Below are 18,026 nucleotides of genomic sequence, written 5' to 3'. Positions count from 1 at the left end.
ATGACTAAACAGATTATCAGATTTACTGCTGGGATATGGTTGGCAGTAATGTAATTGAGGGTAAACAGGTGCAAAGAACAGGTCTGCTAAACAGTAGAAAACTCACATGTCAAGTTCTCCAACGTCACTCAGCAGATAAGGTGCTTTGGGCATGTCTAACAGACGGACCCAGAGCTCACTGGATGACCATCTCCCCAAATAAAATGACTGGGAAGAGGAAGGTCTGGCATCCCTGTGCAGACTGCTGCCCTTGTAACACAGAACTTGGGTGGCAGGAAATATAGAAATAGGGATGTCAGGATTTATAACCTGCACTCCCTGAAAGCACGGCTGACATTGGAAATGTGATCTTGGTCTTTGATTTCTGCTAATTAGTTTCGTACAGCGATTTAAGCAGGTAATCTCTCCCATGAGAGGGAGAGTTTTCATTATAGATGTGGGCCCTGCAGCAGCATAACAGCCTTAAGAACCACAAAGGATTTCAGGTTAAAAACCATCCCTACTATCACAATGTGACAGTGATGTGCCACATGCATTAATATTAGAGCCAATAGCTACATTTCCCAGCTCTAGTTGAAACTAGTAAAGACGCACAAGGCAACCAAAACAAAGGAAATGCTCATTTATTGACATTCATATCCATTTTACTGCCGTGGTCGATGTTGTGAACGCCAAACAGCAGCTCCCACCAAGGCCACTGTTCCCAGCACAGCAACACCTGCCATTCCCCACATGGTATAGCCAAGTGACTGGGGCACTGTCAACAGAAGACACCAGTTACATTCCTGGTTTGATCATGTCAGGCCATCAACCCACAGTATAGCCTCACCATTATTCTGTTGCTTCACTGGGGCTGGAGGCTCAAACACAACATTGAACTCGCCACTGGAGACCAGGATCTTCTCACGGCTGGGGATGCGTCGTACAGCTCTCCCTGGAAGGAGACAGGTATGAGGGGAGGAGTGGCAGGAAGAGACTCTGCAACCAAGTCCCCCGGCATAAAACTCACGTTTCCGGGAGCATCTCTGCTCACAGCTGTCTGTGGCAGATGGGGTGCACACTACAGTACTGCAGTGGATGAATACCTGTCAGGAGGACACACACAAGAATTAGAGAAGCAATCCTTTTTGGAGCCTGAAGGGCAGCAGGTTAGCCCATACCTTCTCCTTCAGATATGCAGTGGAGAGAGCATCCACAAAGGTGAACATCTGGACGACAAACCTCTTGTAATGGGTTGGGAAGGGAAGCCCAGAAGATGCATTTACAGGAACCAAGGTGGTTATGTACTTGTCACTCTGGTTGGGACACCTGCACATGCCCAACTATAGTAAGAACAACACCAGAACACAGCCTTGGTTATACAGTTGGCTGCTCACCCATTAACCAAGAGGCTCCATAGGGGTACACTGAGGGGGTTAGGGGTGCTTGTGGCCCAGCAGCTCTCCAGAAGCAAGACAATGTTGGGGTCCATCCTTTCCAAGATGTGCGCCTCAACATACACAGGCTGCCGCAACACCTTGGTAACAGGGTAGTCAGTTGCCTGGTAGTATGATGTATAAGCAGATTCTCCTGTACGGAACCAGGAACGGCGATTACTACAAAAATCAGGGGCATATAGGGAAGCACCAAGCACACCACAGCACCTTCACTGCAGCCTTTTGAGGCACACTGGCCATTGGCAATCCGCAGCTCTACCCTCAGAGGCCCTGGAGCAGTTACTGGAAGGGGTGGCGGCACCGTGTTGATCTCAGCCGCCAGGGAGACCACATCCGAGCCATTGTACTTGCACTGGAACAGCAGACTACAAACAAGGCCATCAGTCCAGCCATCACAATCATGGAGAAGCGCCTCACAGAAAATACTTACATGAAGATTGAGCCTCTTGTGATGGAGCCTAGGGGTCCAACCACAACTTCATAAGAGGAGAACATCTTGTTCTCATACACTACAGCACCTCCCTGCACCTGAGACAGATGCCAGAGCATTACCAACAGCACAGGAAACAGGTGCCACTTGATTTGTGGTACTTACAGTAGTTGTAGTGCCACAGGCAGTGACTGGGAAGTTGTAGATGGCAAAATAGTTGGTAGTATTAACAGGGAGACAAGGTGCTTGTTGTTTCCCATCCTGCAACGCAAGGGAACCCACATCCAGCTGGGGCACAGTGGAACTTGTGGGCACCACAACTACAAACTGCCCGTCCCTGGTGCACTGCACAGTTACTGAAGAGATTTAGAAGTCATTAGCCAGTCAAGGTAGAACCACTTACAGTGTAGGGGTAATACGTGCAGATTAAGCCATTTTAAGGTACAGGATTATAGATGTACCACCTGCAATATTCCTTCAAAGTATACGTTAAACAAACTTGAAGAGTCGCATCGACAACAGCATACTAGTTGGACCGTTTTGTGACTGAATTTCTTCCGAACACCCACCTGCGTTCCCGTAATAACACGTCTGACCATCGAAACAACAGTTTAAAGCGTCGCAATCGGTGCTACTAATAGCCGGGACGCCACACGGTAATTTTTCGTAAACCTGGCATTTATTATTCGATTGCATGGACTCTTTCGGCAACGTAACTTGAGCGAAAGTCCCCATAAAAACAATAAAAATGACCGCAGCGCGGACCCAAAGCCGTCCACCCCTAAGATACGCCATAACCCGGACAGAAGAACACAATAACTAGCGAGCGAGCTCAGAGGCTTTTATGTACCGTGAATCAGTTAGCTCATCATGTGATACAGTTTAACCAATCAGGACTTTCCGCAGATAAAATAATATGGCTAATCAATTATCATTCATTTTGAAAGCAAATATGTCTTATTAAGATATACTATAGTTTTTTCTTTCCCCTCTTGTGGTAAACTGGAAGGAAACCTTTCATTGAATAAACCATTCAATTATGTACTTTACTTAAGTTAGCTACATTGGCCTACACACATACTTTTATGTTAAATCTAAAACGCACGTCAATAATAATCTAGTGCTGGTTGATAGTTTTTCACGTGACGCCCACATATAGTGTAAAATAAGGAGTTATTAGAGTTGCCGGCTTCGGTCAGCTGGCTGAAGTCAGATTTTCAGTTTGAGACTAGTCTGCACACACTCCCCCACTCACGCATTTACATGTAGGTAACAGTTTTATGACCTTGTAAATAGTTTGTAGGGTTTGCAAACTACCCCAACGCTTTTGATATAGCTAATCTTAGGTTTATAATGTAATAAGAGAATCGAGAGAGGACGAAATTGTAGATTCGTGCTATTAGACTTGCCTCCGTCCCTGGGGAGTGAATTAAAAATGGAAACCATCAAAAGGGCGCTTTCGCACCGGGAACTTTTGTAACTACTGGCCATTTTAATGTGTCGATTCCCCCAACTCGTAGGTTAAACTTTACACGTAATTCCATATGAAACTACACAGCCTCAAAAAAATAGAGGATGAATAAGTCGTTTTGTTAGTTATCGGGGAGATCGACTGCGATCAAAATGGGACACAGGTTCTCAAAGGCACCATGCGAGAACCTGCCCAGCACCGTGTTGTGGAACCGAGGTAAGAGGGCATGCAAACTTGACGCATTTTGAGCCATGGCGGAAACAGAGGGGAGCAACCGTGATCTGAACTTCGCCACTGAGCCCCACGTGTACGTCAAACTCCCTTAAATCCTACATGTTATCCGGCTAAGCAAGAGAAAGGGCTATTTTTGGTGACGAGTGTTTCAACCTAAATGACATGTACTGGAAGAAGCCTTGGAAAAAGGTCACCGGATCCCTCTGGGATGGTTTGACATTCACGATGACGTTGCTTTCAACTGATGTCAAAGCATGGGCAGGGAATTTAATCAGCTACGATCTGCGGGATTTCCCAGGCAAAGGCGTCATTGTCACAAGTGTCACTAGGCAAGCTAAAAGTATGCAAGAGAGTGGATAATGCTGACTGCATAATGTAACGATTTAAAACAACCAGATGCATGTGTGTTATGCTTTTTGGAGGAAGTCATACAGACTAAGCAAAATTCAGTGCTGCTAATTTGAACGGTTAATACGTTACTTTATCAAAAGTAAAAATGATTCCAATTACCCCCAACACACACACATACACTCACACACACTGCAGCAGAGTAAAGGACAGCGGTACTGAAATAAAATGAGAATTTATTCAAACGGTGCAAAACACTTTGAGAACGTAAACTGGGTGTTCTCTCCCCTCGGACAACATCGTCTCACAGTCCAAACCTCTATCAGGACAGGAAAGTTATTAAACACTAACAGGTAGATATTTTGAAGCTTTATTGCTAGTACAATCAACATTAAGGGCTCAATGGTCTTGTAATCTGCTATTCAAATTCAGCATTTTCAAGTCTGATGAGGCTATCAGCCAAAAATATATATATTGCGACACTGGCTGTTCAGAATGGCCATTGTTAATTCCTATGATAATTACTACTAATATGGCATGTTTTAACATCACATTTAGCAATTAAAGTGGTGAATGGATTTAAAATGTGTTTGAAAAATAAACGGGGATGAAAATAGACACGAGAGGTCAGTTTGACAATGAGCCGCACAGGACAGAACACCCACATTGTATGAACTAAAACTGAAACTTTGGAAAAATCTTACTATAAATATATATACTCTCATACCAGTTCAGCCTGTCAGATTATTGATGAGCAAAGGAGTTTGTTCATTGAAAACATCTGTGTTGAAGAGTCTTCTGTTAGACTTATTTAAAAGCCAGAGTCCATCCCAAATACTTGCTTTCACTTCAAGTCCAAGCTATTAAAACACAAGCTGATTTTTTTGTCCTTTTTAAATGTCCAACAATATACATTCTATTCGATCTTTAAAAACATTGAAAAACTTTGTCATTTAAAAAAATAACTTGAAGATACAGATTTGTACAGCTTCCCTCCTCCTCTTAAAATTACAAAAAAAGGTTAGAAATATCGTTTATGTCCAAAGCACTGAAACAGAATTTCAATTTCTTGGTTCTTTAAATAAACAGAGAAGTTGCTGCTGTTAGATGTAGTGAGAAACAACAAAATGTACAAGAATAAAATACATTTTTAATAACTTAAGTCACACACTGAGCCCTTGTGCTTCCGCTGCCTGGAACACTCACGTCTCCAAAACCCTCATAACATTTCTGCACTGAATAGATGTTGCACATCTGACTCAAACACTCACACACACACACAAAACACTCTCGGAATTACAGTTGGGTTACTTTTTTTTAAAAGTCATCTTACAATTCTGAGGAAAACTGGAATAATTGCATTTTAAGGGGCACGTTTATTATAAATTATCACATAATTAATCATTTCTTATATTCTTTCTTGCATGACTGGGGGGTTAATATCCCAAATGGACTTTATCAACAGAATAAAAATTTTAAAAAGTAAAAACACAGCAATGTACAGAATTCCTCAGGACGTCTGGTTAGCGCTAATCACACTATTACAACCATGCAAAACTGCCATCTATTGAACAAAGTAATGAACTGCATATTTAAATAGAACCAAATTTTGTGCTTAATTTACCATAGAAATCTATGCTGGCAGCATTGGTGTGTCACACTTTCACTTATTCTAATATGATCTTTGCTGTCACTTGAATTTTGGACAATTTAAACCTTTTTTTTTGTACAGAAGGATCTGCTAGTACCCACATTATTCAGTAATTTCCAATATGTAGTTCACAATATGCATATTTTGATGTACCAGAAAATATCCACACTCGTTCAACAGCATTACATATTTCGCTTTAAGAAAATATAATCTTTCAACCACACTACACCTTAAGTCACTTGATTTGCAATAAAAGTTTTCTTTGGGTTTCTATGCCAACCCTCCCCCGTTCCCCAAGGCCCTTTAAGCACTTTAATAACAGATTCAACAGTAGCCGAATTCACAACTCCCCCATGTAAAACTGGGCCAATCAGAACACTCCACTTGTTTCCCCAGATTATAAAAACATCCAGGCCTCAGTCTTCTGCTCTTTAACTGGCTTCAAAGGTAAAAGGGAAAAATAAAAATCGGGATCTGGGAGCAGGAGTAAGTCCCACAGATGTGAAGCTCACTTCTCAGCTTCTAAATGGACATCTCAAGCGCGCGTGCGCACACACACACACACACACACAATACAGTGAACATGAGCCTCTCTGCCTGCACCACGCCTGTACATCTGTTCCTAAAACATGTGTCTAACTGACTATACTTAACCGAGAACCGTCTACCATGTACTGCATGTCCTCTGGATGACAGGCAATGAAACATCAGTCTGGACAGAAAACTCCTCAGAGCCATCAGGGTACAGCAAGCGGATTCAAGGAGGGCGGGGGAGGGGGACTGGCAAGCGTCTCCCAGTGGTCATTCATGGAAGTGCAGATGCAGATTCTAGGTCAAGTTCCATACTATACTTTAAATACATCCCGCAAACAAATCTGCCCTTTCCCCCTAATTTGACCGCCCCCTCAACCATTGCTGCACTGCACTGAAATACTATGACTCTCCAGCACAGTGGTGCTGTAAACACAGAGCCACAGATTACATCACTGGCATCCAATAGGGATTGGGATTACATAACCATGAGGCTGCTGACCTATTAAGTAAACCTGACACCTGTTGCTTTGCCAGGAATTTGACCCAGTTGTGCAGTGACCAGCATGTACAGGTATGACAAACGACACTTGTCACACAGTCCATGAAAAACTGCTTAAATCTGCTTAGAATTAGTGTCTGGACTGGAACCATCATATCTACATTAAGTCTATATGCAGAATACAGAAGAGATGTTGTACATGACTGTTGTCAGTATAACGCATACGGAAAAAGTGACTGCAAACCTCGCCATGTTGGTCTGGACAGACGTTTCTACAAACGTCATTAGAAATGTCAAGTTACAATGCCGGGAACCGTGTCGCATTCTAAGATTCATTCAGTATTCTCAAGTTCAAAGCAAAAGTTTGTTCGAGACGTGTTTTAACAAAAACAATTTACAGGACAAACCGAAAAAAAAAAAAAAAAAAAAAGTACAAGCCTCTCCACAATTTAAAAAGTAGCAAATCTCCAGCAAAGAGCTGGACTTTTCTGAAAAAAACACTTGTCTTTCCCATGCAGGTCTTCAACAAAAGCCACAGTTGTACCCCAAGTACTAAAGAAAAGCAAAACCCCAGACAGATGAACACACCTCACTGCATTGCCCACCAACAGTACAAAGTAACAACATTGTGCAAATTCAAGTTCTAAATTCCTGGAGCCTGCACAAACCATGCTATTCATTTGTTTAGATGCAAAAAATTGAAAAGTAATAAATGCAGGTATAAAATATAGAAACAGATTAGTTTGGGAAATAAAAATACACTTTTGGCAAATCAGGACCAGGACCGACAACTGAGTGAATGACCAAGACTGAAGGTGACAGCAGTGCCTGAAATGAAGGGTCTCAGCATGTGGACGGGGGCTGCAGGTCAGCAGATATGTCTGAACTGGGAGGCTGGGGAAACCCTGTCATCAAAAGTGCGTCCTGCTTAGGAAGAAATGTGTTCAAAGGTAATAGCAGCACACTGGGAAACCGTGCCTGGTTAAACCGAAGCACCTGAGTGGCCTTAGATTGAATTATTGGGCATATTTCATTTGCATATTTATCAGGAAATCTTTATAAAGACCTCAAGATATACCTTTCCAACGTCAGGTATCAAAATGAAATGAAATCTGTATGAACGCTAGCCCATCTCGACCACTGTAATGGTATCACATGGAAAAAGATGATACACTGATGAATTTGGGAAGGAAATGAAGTCTGCCATTTTGGTTTGGGTGTGGGTACGCTGATCGTTTTCTTTTTTTTCCTCTCCACTAGGTGGAGCCCACGAGACGTGTTGGAAAAGCCTACATGGTTGCCATTTGGTTGTGTGGGAGAAACAAGAAATACAGATACAGACACGCGTGCGCGCGCACACACACACACACACACACACACACACACACACACACACACACACACACACAGAGAAGCTTGCGGGTGAAATGTCAGAAGCTGGCTTAGTTAAGAACTGTGCAGGGCACAGGTAAGCAGCTGACTTTGAATAGACTCATCTTAAAGTAGACTTGAGCCATTGTACAGGAGTGCAGGTAGGACAGGGCCCAGGGTCACACCCTGAGAAGCCATCAGATGCAAAAATCAGACGGTAGGTGTGCAGCAAGAGGGATAGCATCTTCCAGCTGCGGCTGGCCCGAAATTCCACTCAATAAGAATGGAGGGATTTATTACATCATTATTGCATTCTCTTAAGAGGCTGCACAGAAGGATCCTGGGTAGATAAAAAGCAAAAAGAGCTCCAGATGGGGAGGAGGAGGAGCCGACGCAGGGAGTGTCAAGTCTGCTCAGAAGCGGTGGATTTCTGCCTCTCGCCTCTTCAGCTCCTCCCGGTAGCAGTAAGAGCAGTAGTGGCTCGTCTCCGGGTGCCCGTAGAAGTTACAGCTGGGAGTTTTGCACTTAGTGGGCTGTAAGCTGGCCAGGCCGCCCGCACTGCCCAGGGAGTAGTGGCGCACGGGTGGGGGCACACACCGGCCATCCGAACCTGACCGAGCGTCCCGGAACCCGCCCCCGTAGACCAGCCCCCCGGTGTCACACGTGGGCTCCGCCAGGAAGTCGAGGGTGTCCCGCTCGGACGGGTAGGGGGAGAAGCTCCGGCCACTGTGGGATTGGCTGGCTATGGGGGGCAAGGCGCTGGACGGGTCCTGTGACAGGGGGCAGTGTCGGGGGAGGGTGGCGTACGACGGCAGGCCGGGATAGGATGCTGGGGAACCGCCGGCCAGCTGCCGCCGAGACTCCAGGTAGGTGGGCGGCTGTAGATGCGATGTCAGCAAGCCGGGAGCGGGTTCAATAAGCGAGGGCCGGGGGATTGTGAAGGGGGAGGGAGGAAAGGCTGACGGCTTCAAGTGGGTGAAGGAGGGAGTCAGCAGCGTATCGGTTGGGTCCTCTTTGGGCTCGTACCCGCGGTAGCCCAGGTCTGGCGCTTCTTTCTTAACGGGCGTCCCGTTGGACGGCGGCTGCCCCATGCTGGCCTTGCGCTCCGCCTCCCGCCGCTGTTCCTGCTCAGTGCGGAACCGCTCCTCGGCGTCAACCAGGTAGCGTTGGATCATCTCCTCCTGGAAGGGCTGCCGGTTGCTGGTAGTGAGCATGGCGGCGAAGATGAACTTCCTCTCGCCCTGCATGGCGGCCCGCAGGATGCTCAGACTCAGCTTCACGTCCGTGCCATACTTGTAGGGCTCCACCGTGCCGCCGCCATTCTGCCGCTCGCTGCCCGAAGATGGGGAACCCTTGCCAGAATCCCCGCTCCCTGGTGGGCCGAGTGGCGAACCATCCTTGCTGCCCTTGCGTACCTTTAAGGAGCCCTTCTTTTTCTTCTCCTGGCCCTCCCCTCCTTGCTTGCCTCCACCCCCTGCTCCACCCACCTTGCTGGTCATGAGCCCGCCCACATTCCTCTTCAGCTTGCTGCCCAGGCTCTTGCCGAAGCTGCCCAGCTTATTGGCCACGGAGTCGGCCCGCTTCTTGTCCTTCTCTTTGTCCTTGTCCTTGCTGCCCTTCTCTTTGTCCTTCTCCTTACCGCTTGTGCCTGTCCCCCCCGAGCTGGACGAGCTTGAGGAGGAGCTGGACGAACTGGACGAGCCCCCGCCTGTCTTCGAAGCCGCACTTCCGCTGCCCCCCCCAGCCCCAGCCCCGGTGCCCACCCCGTTGGAGCTGCTGCAGACGGACTCCTTGTCGGACTCTCCCGAGTCTGGGGGTGTGCGGGCGTCTTCTCCTGTGGAGGCCGAGGGGGACTCCGGCTGTGCCAAGGGTGCCTGTGTGGGCAGAGAGAGAGACCGGCCATTACAGGAGGATCCTCAGAGCAAGATCACCTTCAGCGGCGGAGCCAAGCGAACTCCGTGGCCCTTCTCTCTGCGGCATCTCAGATTTGACCCTTTTTTAAGAGGCAGCGAACGCCCAGTGTGCACCTCCCCGAGGTTAATGATGCTCCACACTGCCGCTCCTCACAAACACATCAGCCCCAGGCTGTGCGGATCGACCTTGGATCGATAAGAAGCGCTGTGGAGGCAGGCTCGTGATCGCCCTGCAGGACGCCCCCCCCACCTCCCCACACCCCCCCACTCATTAGCCCGAGATCTCAAACACTCCATTAACTGCTTTCCCAGTGCATTTTAAGCATCTTCTACAACCCCTCTCAGCTGATTGGTCCCCTAGCTCGTGAGGACGATGGCTCGGCCAATCAGGATGTGCGCCGAGGCTTACCTGCGTGTCACATGGAAGCGGCAGCCAGGTGACGGTCATGTAGCTGTGCAGCAGGTAGAGCTTCGCCTCCAGAGAGAGCGTGACGCTGTGAGGGTGGGGGAGGCAGCTGTAATCAAACTGCGATGAGCCGACTGACAGCCTAATTAAAAACTTCTAGTACAGTAGTGCTGTGCAGGGGTCAGTGACACCCAGTTATTAATAAGTTTAATATAATTTCCGACACATACATAACTTAGAAAAACACTGGAAATATTCCGTATTTAAAGAAATTTAAAACAGCCTTCTTTAAACATGGTCTAAAAGGAGATGAATCCAGGCAAAAAGTGACCTGTCACACCTACTTAACTAGAGCATGTTTCACCTGGCGTCTCCTCTCTGAGCTTAATTACAGATAATCCTCAGGTTCGTTACGAGCCGGCAGGGTAGCTAATCCGACAGACAGGCCTCTACTGACCATGAGCAATCCCACCCACAGTGCCAGGGACTGTACATATGGCTGGGTGAAGGTGGACGGAACGTGCTCAGTGCAGTAAGCCGTCGGCTATGTGCCGACCTGCTGCCGGCTGGCTTCATCCTACCTGGCTAGTTTCACGTTGTCAGTGTCATCCTTGCCCCACTCCCAGTCTCTCCCTGGGTCCACGGCGAAATGGATGGGCAGCATCTTGTGCTCCGAGTCAGTCAAGGGGATCACAGCTGGGGGAGGAGGGGCACAGTGGAGTGCTGGTCAGTGTAATGCCTTGGGGGGGGGGGGTAGTAATCGTTGGTTTCTGCGGGCGACCAACTCACTCACCTTGGTCTTTGGTGCTGTCCTGCTGCTCCATGGACACCAGCGCGGAGAAGTGAGCCTGGTCGTAGGCCAGCACTAGCGGGGAGCGATGGCACTTGATGGCGGGCACTTCAAGGGGCAGGTAGATGCCCCCGAATGGGATGGGTGCGAAGGCTGTGTGGCGGGGGCGTGGATAAACATGACACCAGGACAGTCATCCTTATGTAACAGAGCAAAGCCGCTTAGCCGGATGTAAACGCAGGTTAGTCAGCGAGTAAGAGGCCACAGAAGGGAATGGAAAAAACCATTTTGTAACATTTAATTAATAATAATTACATATAATGGAACAAGTAAAAATTACAGCATTGTGGATTTAGTTTTTCCTTTTCCCTCAGTGTTTCAGCAGCTAATGTGAAATTACAGGAAGATTACATTTTGGGCGCCACTTTAAGCTTCTAATATTTCTATGTTTTTTGTTATGAATTAAAAGAAACATGCATGGAAGTCAACATCTCGGTGTATTTTTGACAGGATTTAATGTAGGGGTCCAGCCCGGAAGGTGGTTGGCTCTAATCCCGGGGGATGGGCGAGGCTGTAAAGACGGCACGGCTCACCCTCCCCCCCGGAGTCCCTCAGCATGGTGTCGGCCACCACCACGATGGCCCTGCGCAGCACGTGAGCCAGCACGAAGACGTGAAACTCCTCCAGGCTCTCGTACACGGGCTCCTCCGCCGTCTCCAGCCTGCAGGGGGCCGGGCCACAACAACATGCTGGGAATGTGCCACCCCGATCACCTCATTACAATCACCCTGAATCCTCGCTCTTCCTCGTGTGCCAGCTCTACCTCTATTTAATGTCACACACTGTCTGAAACTATGCCGAAGCTCTGCTTGATTACAGGCCTCTGCCACACATTGGGCAGCTCCACCCTGCCTCACGTTCCTCAGCTGCTGATCATCCTTTTTGGCGAGAGCTGAACCAGGCCTTCACCCTCCAGAAGGGCCCAGAACTGCCATAAATGGCTGTGCGTCAGCCCGTATCTCTGGGAGGACACCATGACCCACACAGCACGTTAGAGCACGGGGGCACTCTGGACACCCCTTGGGTTAGGTTACCCCCTAGTCAAGTGGGTGTGGTGGGGGGCTCATAGGAGTTTTACTTACACAAAAATGATTGGTTCAGAGAGATAACCAGATTGTAGTGGAGGTGGGTCCAAGCAACTAAAAGGTGGGACCAGCCAATCGGATGTCTTGGCCCCGCCTCCTCTATAATCTGATTGGTTATCTCTCAATCAATTTTTTGTTCTAGCCTCAGAACATTTTGTGCAAATAATACACACAATCAGGTGGGGGAGGGGGTACTAAATTTTGTGACCCTTATGAAGGGCTGGGCCTGCCTGACTACCCTGCTCGTACCCGGTGCCGCCGTTGCTGCTGTTGGTGCTGTAGTGTATCCTGGGCTCGCTGGATGCCAGCTTTAGCAGTTCGTTCCACTCCTTCTGCCATTCGTCCTCTGTGTAGACCAGACCCGACTGTGGACAGATGTGGACATGGGCAGAGTCAAGTGCTGCAGCATCTCGGGGGAGAGATCAGGGGGTGCTGTGTGTCGGGCAGGGGGAGGGGGGGTGCTGGTTCCTCACCTCTTTATTCTGCTGGGTCTGCTGCCACCTCCAGCGCCGCCGCAGAGCTTCCCGTTCCTGCCCGTGGTCCATGAGGGCGTACAGGGACTTGCGAAGCATTAAGTCCCGGTCATGAAAACCCCACATTCCTGAGGAGAACAGAGTCGTGTGGTGACACCAGAGGACATGCAGAGCGACGGCCTTTAAATCTGCCGCTAATGGCCTTTGAGCTCTGCAGGACGCGCTGATCTGCAGAACTTAAGCTCTTAATTTTCCTCGAATCGATGTCTGAATAATCAATCACTCTACCTGTAAATCAGCCATTAATTAAAAACAAACAGAAAAAGCGACCACACTCCGCAGCTCAAGGTCACTCCTAAAAGGTGGGTAAAGGGTTCGGCCCGTAACCAGCAGATCCGTAACTGCACACAAACAAGGTCCCACCACGACAACCACCGACTGGAGCTGCTGCACCAGGGCCACCAAAAGACGTCTCCCTAGAGCATCCGACACAGACAGAGTGACCGTGACGGACCAGCGGCGCCGACCGCGGGCGTGACTCACCCAGAGAGGCCGCGTGCAGCAGGCAGTTTCCATCCCCGCTCGTCGCCAAGGGCAACAGGCTCTGACAGCTGGCTCCCACCCGCGTCCACCAGTTCAGACGGCCTGCAGGAAGCGATGACAGATTACAGCCTGGCGCTGGGTGATAACGGCGCGGGCCTCAGATCCACGGCTCACACCGGTGGAGAGAAGAACGCCTGTGAAAATGCTGATGCATCTCCGTATTTACAAAGGCCACTAAAGCGAGAACGCAAAAATAAAAAATCAAAAGGAACGACATGTACTCATTCAAAAACATAGGAATTATTTATGAACCCACCTTTTAGCTAAATATTTATCCATTTATTACCATTATCATTTTACAATTTTGATTTTATTTTTCTTCCCATTGCCTCTAGCCTCTATATTGTTTATTTCATCACTGGCGTCTGTATTGTTCCACTGGCTGCTTAGTCTTGTCACTATTTTGTTAACTGCCACATTTTCCCTTTTTTTATTGTAGATCGCATTGGGTATGAGAAATGCACATTACATATAAAAAATATTAATATTAATTATTATTAAATCCTGTCTCCTTCCTTTTAACTGTTAACCAAAAAGAGAGGCAGAGCCAGACAGCGGCAGGGGTGGGTGGTGGTGCGAGCCACAGACATGGGACCCCCCCCCCCAGATAGTCACCTGCATGCTCCAGGGCCACCATCATGGACTGCTCGATGAGGTCCCTCTCGATGAAGCTGCGGAAGTCGTCGCGATAGACGGTGAGGTCGGGCAGCTGGAAGGTGCAGAGCGGAGTGTCCAGCAGCGGCTCGCTGCTGCCCCCTATGCTGGAGACGTGAGAGCGGGCCAAGGACACGATGGAGGAGCTGGCGTGGGAGATGCCTCGGGAAAGGCGCTTTTCTGCAGCGTAGGCGGGAGGAAGGAGGCGTAGGACGGGGGAGGCGAGGAGAGGGAAAGGAGGACAGGCAAAAGAAATGTTATCAGTGGTTAGAGAGGACAGACAATGTCATTAAAGGGATCAGTTATTAATAAAGAGAAAGACAGAGTGGGTATGAGCAGAGAAAACCAACAAGAGGAAATGAGTAGGCCGGTCAAAAATGTCAATTTAAATGTTGTCATGGAAACATTCAGCTGCAAATAAAGTGGATTTACAACCAAGTGGTTTCTCGAATTCCGCCGATTCGCACCTTGGATCACATCATCCTGCCGGTGCAGAAGGGGTCGCCCCACTTTGCCCACCTCCTTCTCGGGGGGGTGGAAGTCCCTCTCATCTCCGAAAGGGTACGACAGGTTCCCAGCATGCACCTGCCGCAGCTGCTCGAAGTCGCTCAGAGCAGCTGTGAGATCCCAGTTTTTCCCTACGGGAGAGATGGGTCGGGGGAGGGGGGCGATGCGGAAAGCCGTTACTCCAGGTACCAGCAGATGTGAGCGTCCATCCATAAACGACCGCGGGGGCCGCCAAGTGACCTGCCCGCCCCCCAACTCACCTTCCAGCAGGTCTCTGGCCAGACCCGGTTCTGCCCCAGTGGAGCGGACAAAGTCGGACAGGACTGCGTCCATATCCACGGTCATGTGATCATGAATTCACACTGCTGCAGAGGTGGCGCCGGCCGGACAGAGAAAAGACAGGGACCTGAGCTTCCCTGACCGTGCTGTGGGGGGTGATGGGGGGGTGGGGGGGGGAGAAGGGGAGCTGGATGTGGTCTAATCCGTTTTGGGCTCTCCTCACAGAGACTGAGGAGAAAGGGAAAAAAGGGGAAATGTCACTCAATGGATCTAACCTTTATGTAAAACTAAGACCAATGACTAAGAACAATGATGCTTTCAGTATCAGGAAAAGCAGACTACCATTAGCTTTCGGTCAATAACACTGCCAGTAAAGCTTTCGGTTAACTGTGCATAGTTTGCATGTAACGTGCAACTAAAATCAACTGGAAATGTCAACGCGGTTAAAATCAATACAGGACAAGCCATGTGTCAACAGTGAGGTCAAAGGTCGAGCCGTCAGCGCCGAGAGCTAACAGAGACGCAGGTTTCATGTAAACCGCTCGCCGACACATGCGGAGCCCAGCGGTCATGAGGTCTGATGTGTGAGAAGAGAACCGCAGGACTGCCACTCTGCGCCTGATCTGGGAGCAGTGGATGTGGCAGAAAGGTTCCTCAAAGTGCCAACGGCACAGATCCCCCCCCCAGTCGACATTAATACCTTCCGACCGCCGCCTTCCACCGCGGTGACAGCCCTGGATGACCAAAAGAGCCGATTGCGGAAAAATGCAGAGACTCTAAATCTGCAAATTGGGTTTGGGTGCCAAGCTGTTCAGTGCTGCACAGCTTTTACAATTATCTTACAGATAATCGCTGCATTGGTCATTACGTCAGGGAGCTGGGGGTGCAAAAGTACTGACTTGTAATGGGACAGATTAGCAAAATATTATTATCACCAAATCAAACACCTCCCCCCCCCAAACACACACACACAAACACCATGACCTGCAGTGAGATAAAAAAAATGACATGTAATTCATTTATCTGACATTTTTGTCATTTACAGTAAAGGGAAGGGTTATAATTTATGTGTGCTCCCCGGAATTTGAACTCACAACCTTTGTGGTGTTACCACAATGTTCCACTTGTTGAGCCACAAGAGTGTTAAAAAGGTAAAAAACGCAAATTTTACCTTTAAAATGTTAATGTTTAAAGGTTTTAAGGTAAAATTAAGTTGCATGGATGAAATTAAATATAAAAACAAATGAAAAGGAATCATGAAGGAGCTTTGATTACTATTTCTAGTTGGCTAATTCTATTCCATTTTATCATAAATGACCTTTAAGAGAACAAAAAAAAAAAAAGGAGTCCACGTCTAATAGAGAGATCAAAGGTAATTCTGATATTTTGGTGCCATCCTCCTGCCATCTGTCATCTTTGCATGGTGAAGCCCACAGAACACAGGCACAGGACAGCAAACGTCCAATTTACAAGCCTGCCTGGGAAGAGTCACAAGGCTTTTCCGGGTTCTGCTGCCTCCCGTTTGGCCTGCTGTCCCCCGGAGAGCGGTCACCAAAGCGACGGCATGGTCACTGGCAAGCCGGTCACTGGCACGGCCCTTTGATCCTGCCAGGTCAAGCTTTTGTACCGACAAATTATCACGAAAGAGAATGAGAACAATGGTGACTATTACGTCAGATCTATTAAGGTTGTGGGAGCTCCTTTGACGCTTGACAAACAGGTCCAACGTATTTGCTTGACCAGTTGTCAGCTTGGGAAGGGGCAGAAACACAAGCTGGCATCCTGACAGACACAAAGGCCTTGAGACAAAAACCCCCCAAAGTCTTGCTATCAGCCAGTCAACAGTAATGAACGGCGTGGGAAGAAAGATTCAAATCGATTCTGGTTTAGCCTGAATCAGTGGTTAAGTTCCGATGTCCCCTCTCACCGAGGAGGCAGGGCGACTGTGGCCTGACAGTGACTACAGTCACGCTGATCATTTCCAGTCTTAAAGCACGCCTCATTGGCTTAAGACATCTACAAAATTGCATAACAATCTCTTTTGACATTTTGTCTGCATAACACAATGCATAAAACCACACAGACTTTAGCTAGTCACCCGGGACTCTAGCCCTCAGTTAACGGTAACCACAGCCATTATATTTTGCGCAAGCCAGCGGGCATGTGCTATCTATCCCACACGATGGCATCTCCGAGAAGCTTCTTTACAACATCTAATGAGAAAATGTTTCAAAGACTATTATTTTCATCCTTTAAAACGGTTGCGTGTCCACTGGCCCCAGCTTCAGATATTCAGAAACCGTACAGGCGAATCCGTCAGATATTTGATGTTGACTGGAAAACAAACTGCATTTCTGCTGACTGCGCAAGCAGTCGCTGGACTGTAAACTCCAAGTCTGACTCAGTTCGCAGAGTGTTATCCTTACGGGTTTCCGGGAGCTGAGGTCAGAGCTGGGCTGGGGTGGGGTGTCGGGGGACCAGGAAACAGAGGTGCTGCTTGTGGTCCTCACCCAAAAACTGTAACGAGGCCGGTCTAAAAATAATTTGGGGCTTAGATGGAGTTCAGGGCTTAAGGAGAGCTTGGGTTACGCCAGAGACTGTGGGGAATTCTGCGGAAAACAGAGGAGGACGTGCAAGGTTTCCGAAAGAGGATGGATGAAGCGGTGGGGGCCCCCGGGGGCCATCGGACACTCGGGACACTGGGAAGACATACGAACCAGGCTCCGTAACTTACCTACAGCCTTATGGGTAGCTCAGAATGTCTACATCGCCACAAAGCGTAACCGTGGAAACGTACGCTAATACAGGGTTTCAGACAGTTGGAGGTGGCGAGGCTGCAGTCTTGCTGGAGCAGAAGACAGAGCCTCCTCTCTGCTGGTCTCCCAGGCGGGCCTGGCCTCCGCGGGCGGCTTTCGCCAGCTGCTCTGGCTTCATCACCTTCTCCCACAATGCCTGCACTGACTCACAATCTCCCTTCATCTGCGCACAAAAGGCCGCCGCGCAATGTGTCACCGGGGGAAGAAAAGGCTCGTCAGCTGCCCCGCAAATAACTTCCAGCGAAGGAATCTTTCGGTGGGGAGGGGGCCCTCTCTGCCCCTCCCTCCCCTTGCTGCCTGGCAGGCCCCTCTGATCGCAGGTCACTCCTGTCCAGAGGCGGGTCCAGCTGGTTTTCGGATGCGGCGGAATCTCGAGCTCCGTGTCTGACACCCGCGCACGAGACGTGTCGATATTTTCACGTTGGCGACTCTCGGCAGGGAATCAAGATCATCCGCCATAAACAAT

General features: G+C 48.7%; 2 protein-coding genes across 2 annotated transcripts; both read right to left on the bottom strand.

The window, feature by feature from the left end:
* Nucleotides 1–607: 607 nt before the first annotated feature.
* On the bottom strand, nucleotides 608–2,681 carry LOC125719252 (zona pellucida sperm-binding protein 4-like). The gene is made up of 9 exons (XM_048993864.1): nucleotides 2,436–2,681; nucleotides 2,032–2,222; nucleotides 1,867–1,964; nucleotides 1,644–1,801; nucleotides 1,377–1,569; nucleotides 1,161–1,308; nucleotides 1,010–1,085; nucleotides 830–934; nucleotides 608–757 (listed from the first exon to the last, which is right to left on the bottom strand). The coding sequence occupies exons 1-9, from the start codon at nucleotides 2,659–2,661 to the stop codon at nucleotides 645–647; spliced, it is 1,308 nt and encodes a 435-aa protein (XP_048849821.1). The 5' UTR covers nucleotides 2,662–2,681; the 3' UTR covers nucleotides 608–644.
* A 1,457-nt stretch (nucleotides 2,682–4,138) lies between these two features.
* On the bottom strand, nucleotides 4,139–14,903 carry otud7b (OTU deubiquitinase 7B). The gene is made up of 11 exons (XM_048993858.1): nucleotides 14,726–14,903; nucleotides 14,426–14,596; nucleotides 13,920–14,138; nucleotides 13,245–13,346; nucleotides 12,702–12,829; nucleotides 12,478–12,593; nucleotides 11,677–11,804; nucleotides 11,087–11,236; nucleotides 10,875–10,989; nucleotides 10,297–10,381; nucleotides 4,139–9,848 (listed from the first exon to the last, which is right to left on the bottom strand). The coding sequence occupies exons 1-11, from the start codon at nucleotides 14,808–14,810 to the stop codon at nucleotides 8,388–8,390; spliced, it is 2,760 nt and encodes a 919-aa protein (XP_048849815.1). The 5' UTR covers nucleotides 14,811–14,903; the 3' UTR covers nucleotides 4,139–8,387.
* Nucleotides 14,904–18,026: the final 3,123 nt, after the last annotated feature.

This window comes from Brienomyrus brachyistius, chromosome 23, assembly GCF_023856365.1.
Source record: "Brienomyrus brachyistius isolate T26 chromosome 23, BBRACH_0.4, whole genome shotgun sequence".
Taxonomy (NCBI): Eukaryota; Metazoa; Chordata; class Actinopteri; order Osteoglossiformes; family Mormyridae; genus Brienomyrus; species Brienomyrus brachyistius.
The sequence above is the reverse complement of the archived record's forward strand: the minus strand, read 5'-3'. Positions and strand labels throughout refer to the sequence as shown.

Bases quoted from the DNA above. Each gene is read 5' to 3' on its own strand.
- LOC125719252 (XM_048993864.1), bottom strand. From the start codon at position 2,661: ATGGCGTATCTTAGGGGTGGACGGCTTTGGGTCCGCGCTGCGGTCATT. The intron at 1,802-1,866 runs GTAAGTATTTTC...CCTTGTTTGTAG, and splicing joins ACAAGAGGCTCAATCTTCAT to TCTGCTGTTCCAGTGCAAGT. The intron at 935-1,009 runs GTGAGTTTTATG...GTCTCCTTCCAG, and splicing joins GCAGAGATGCTCCCGGAAAC to GGAGAGCTGTACGACGCATC.
- otud7b (XM_048993858.1), bottom strand. From the start codon at position 14,810: ATGACCGTGGATATGGACGCAGTCCTGTCCGACTTTGTCCGCTCCACT. The intron at 12,830-13,244 runs GTGAGTCACGCC...TGTTCTCCTCAG, and splicing joins GCTGCACGCGGCCTCTCTGG to GAATGTGGGGTTTTCATGAC. The intron at 12,594-12,701 runs GTGAGGAACCAG...ATCTGTCCACAG, and splicing joins AGACCCAGCAGAATAAAGAG to TCGGGTCTGGTCTACACAGA.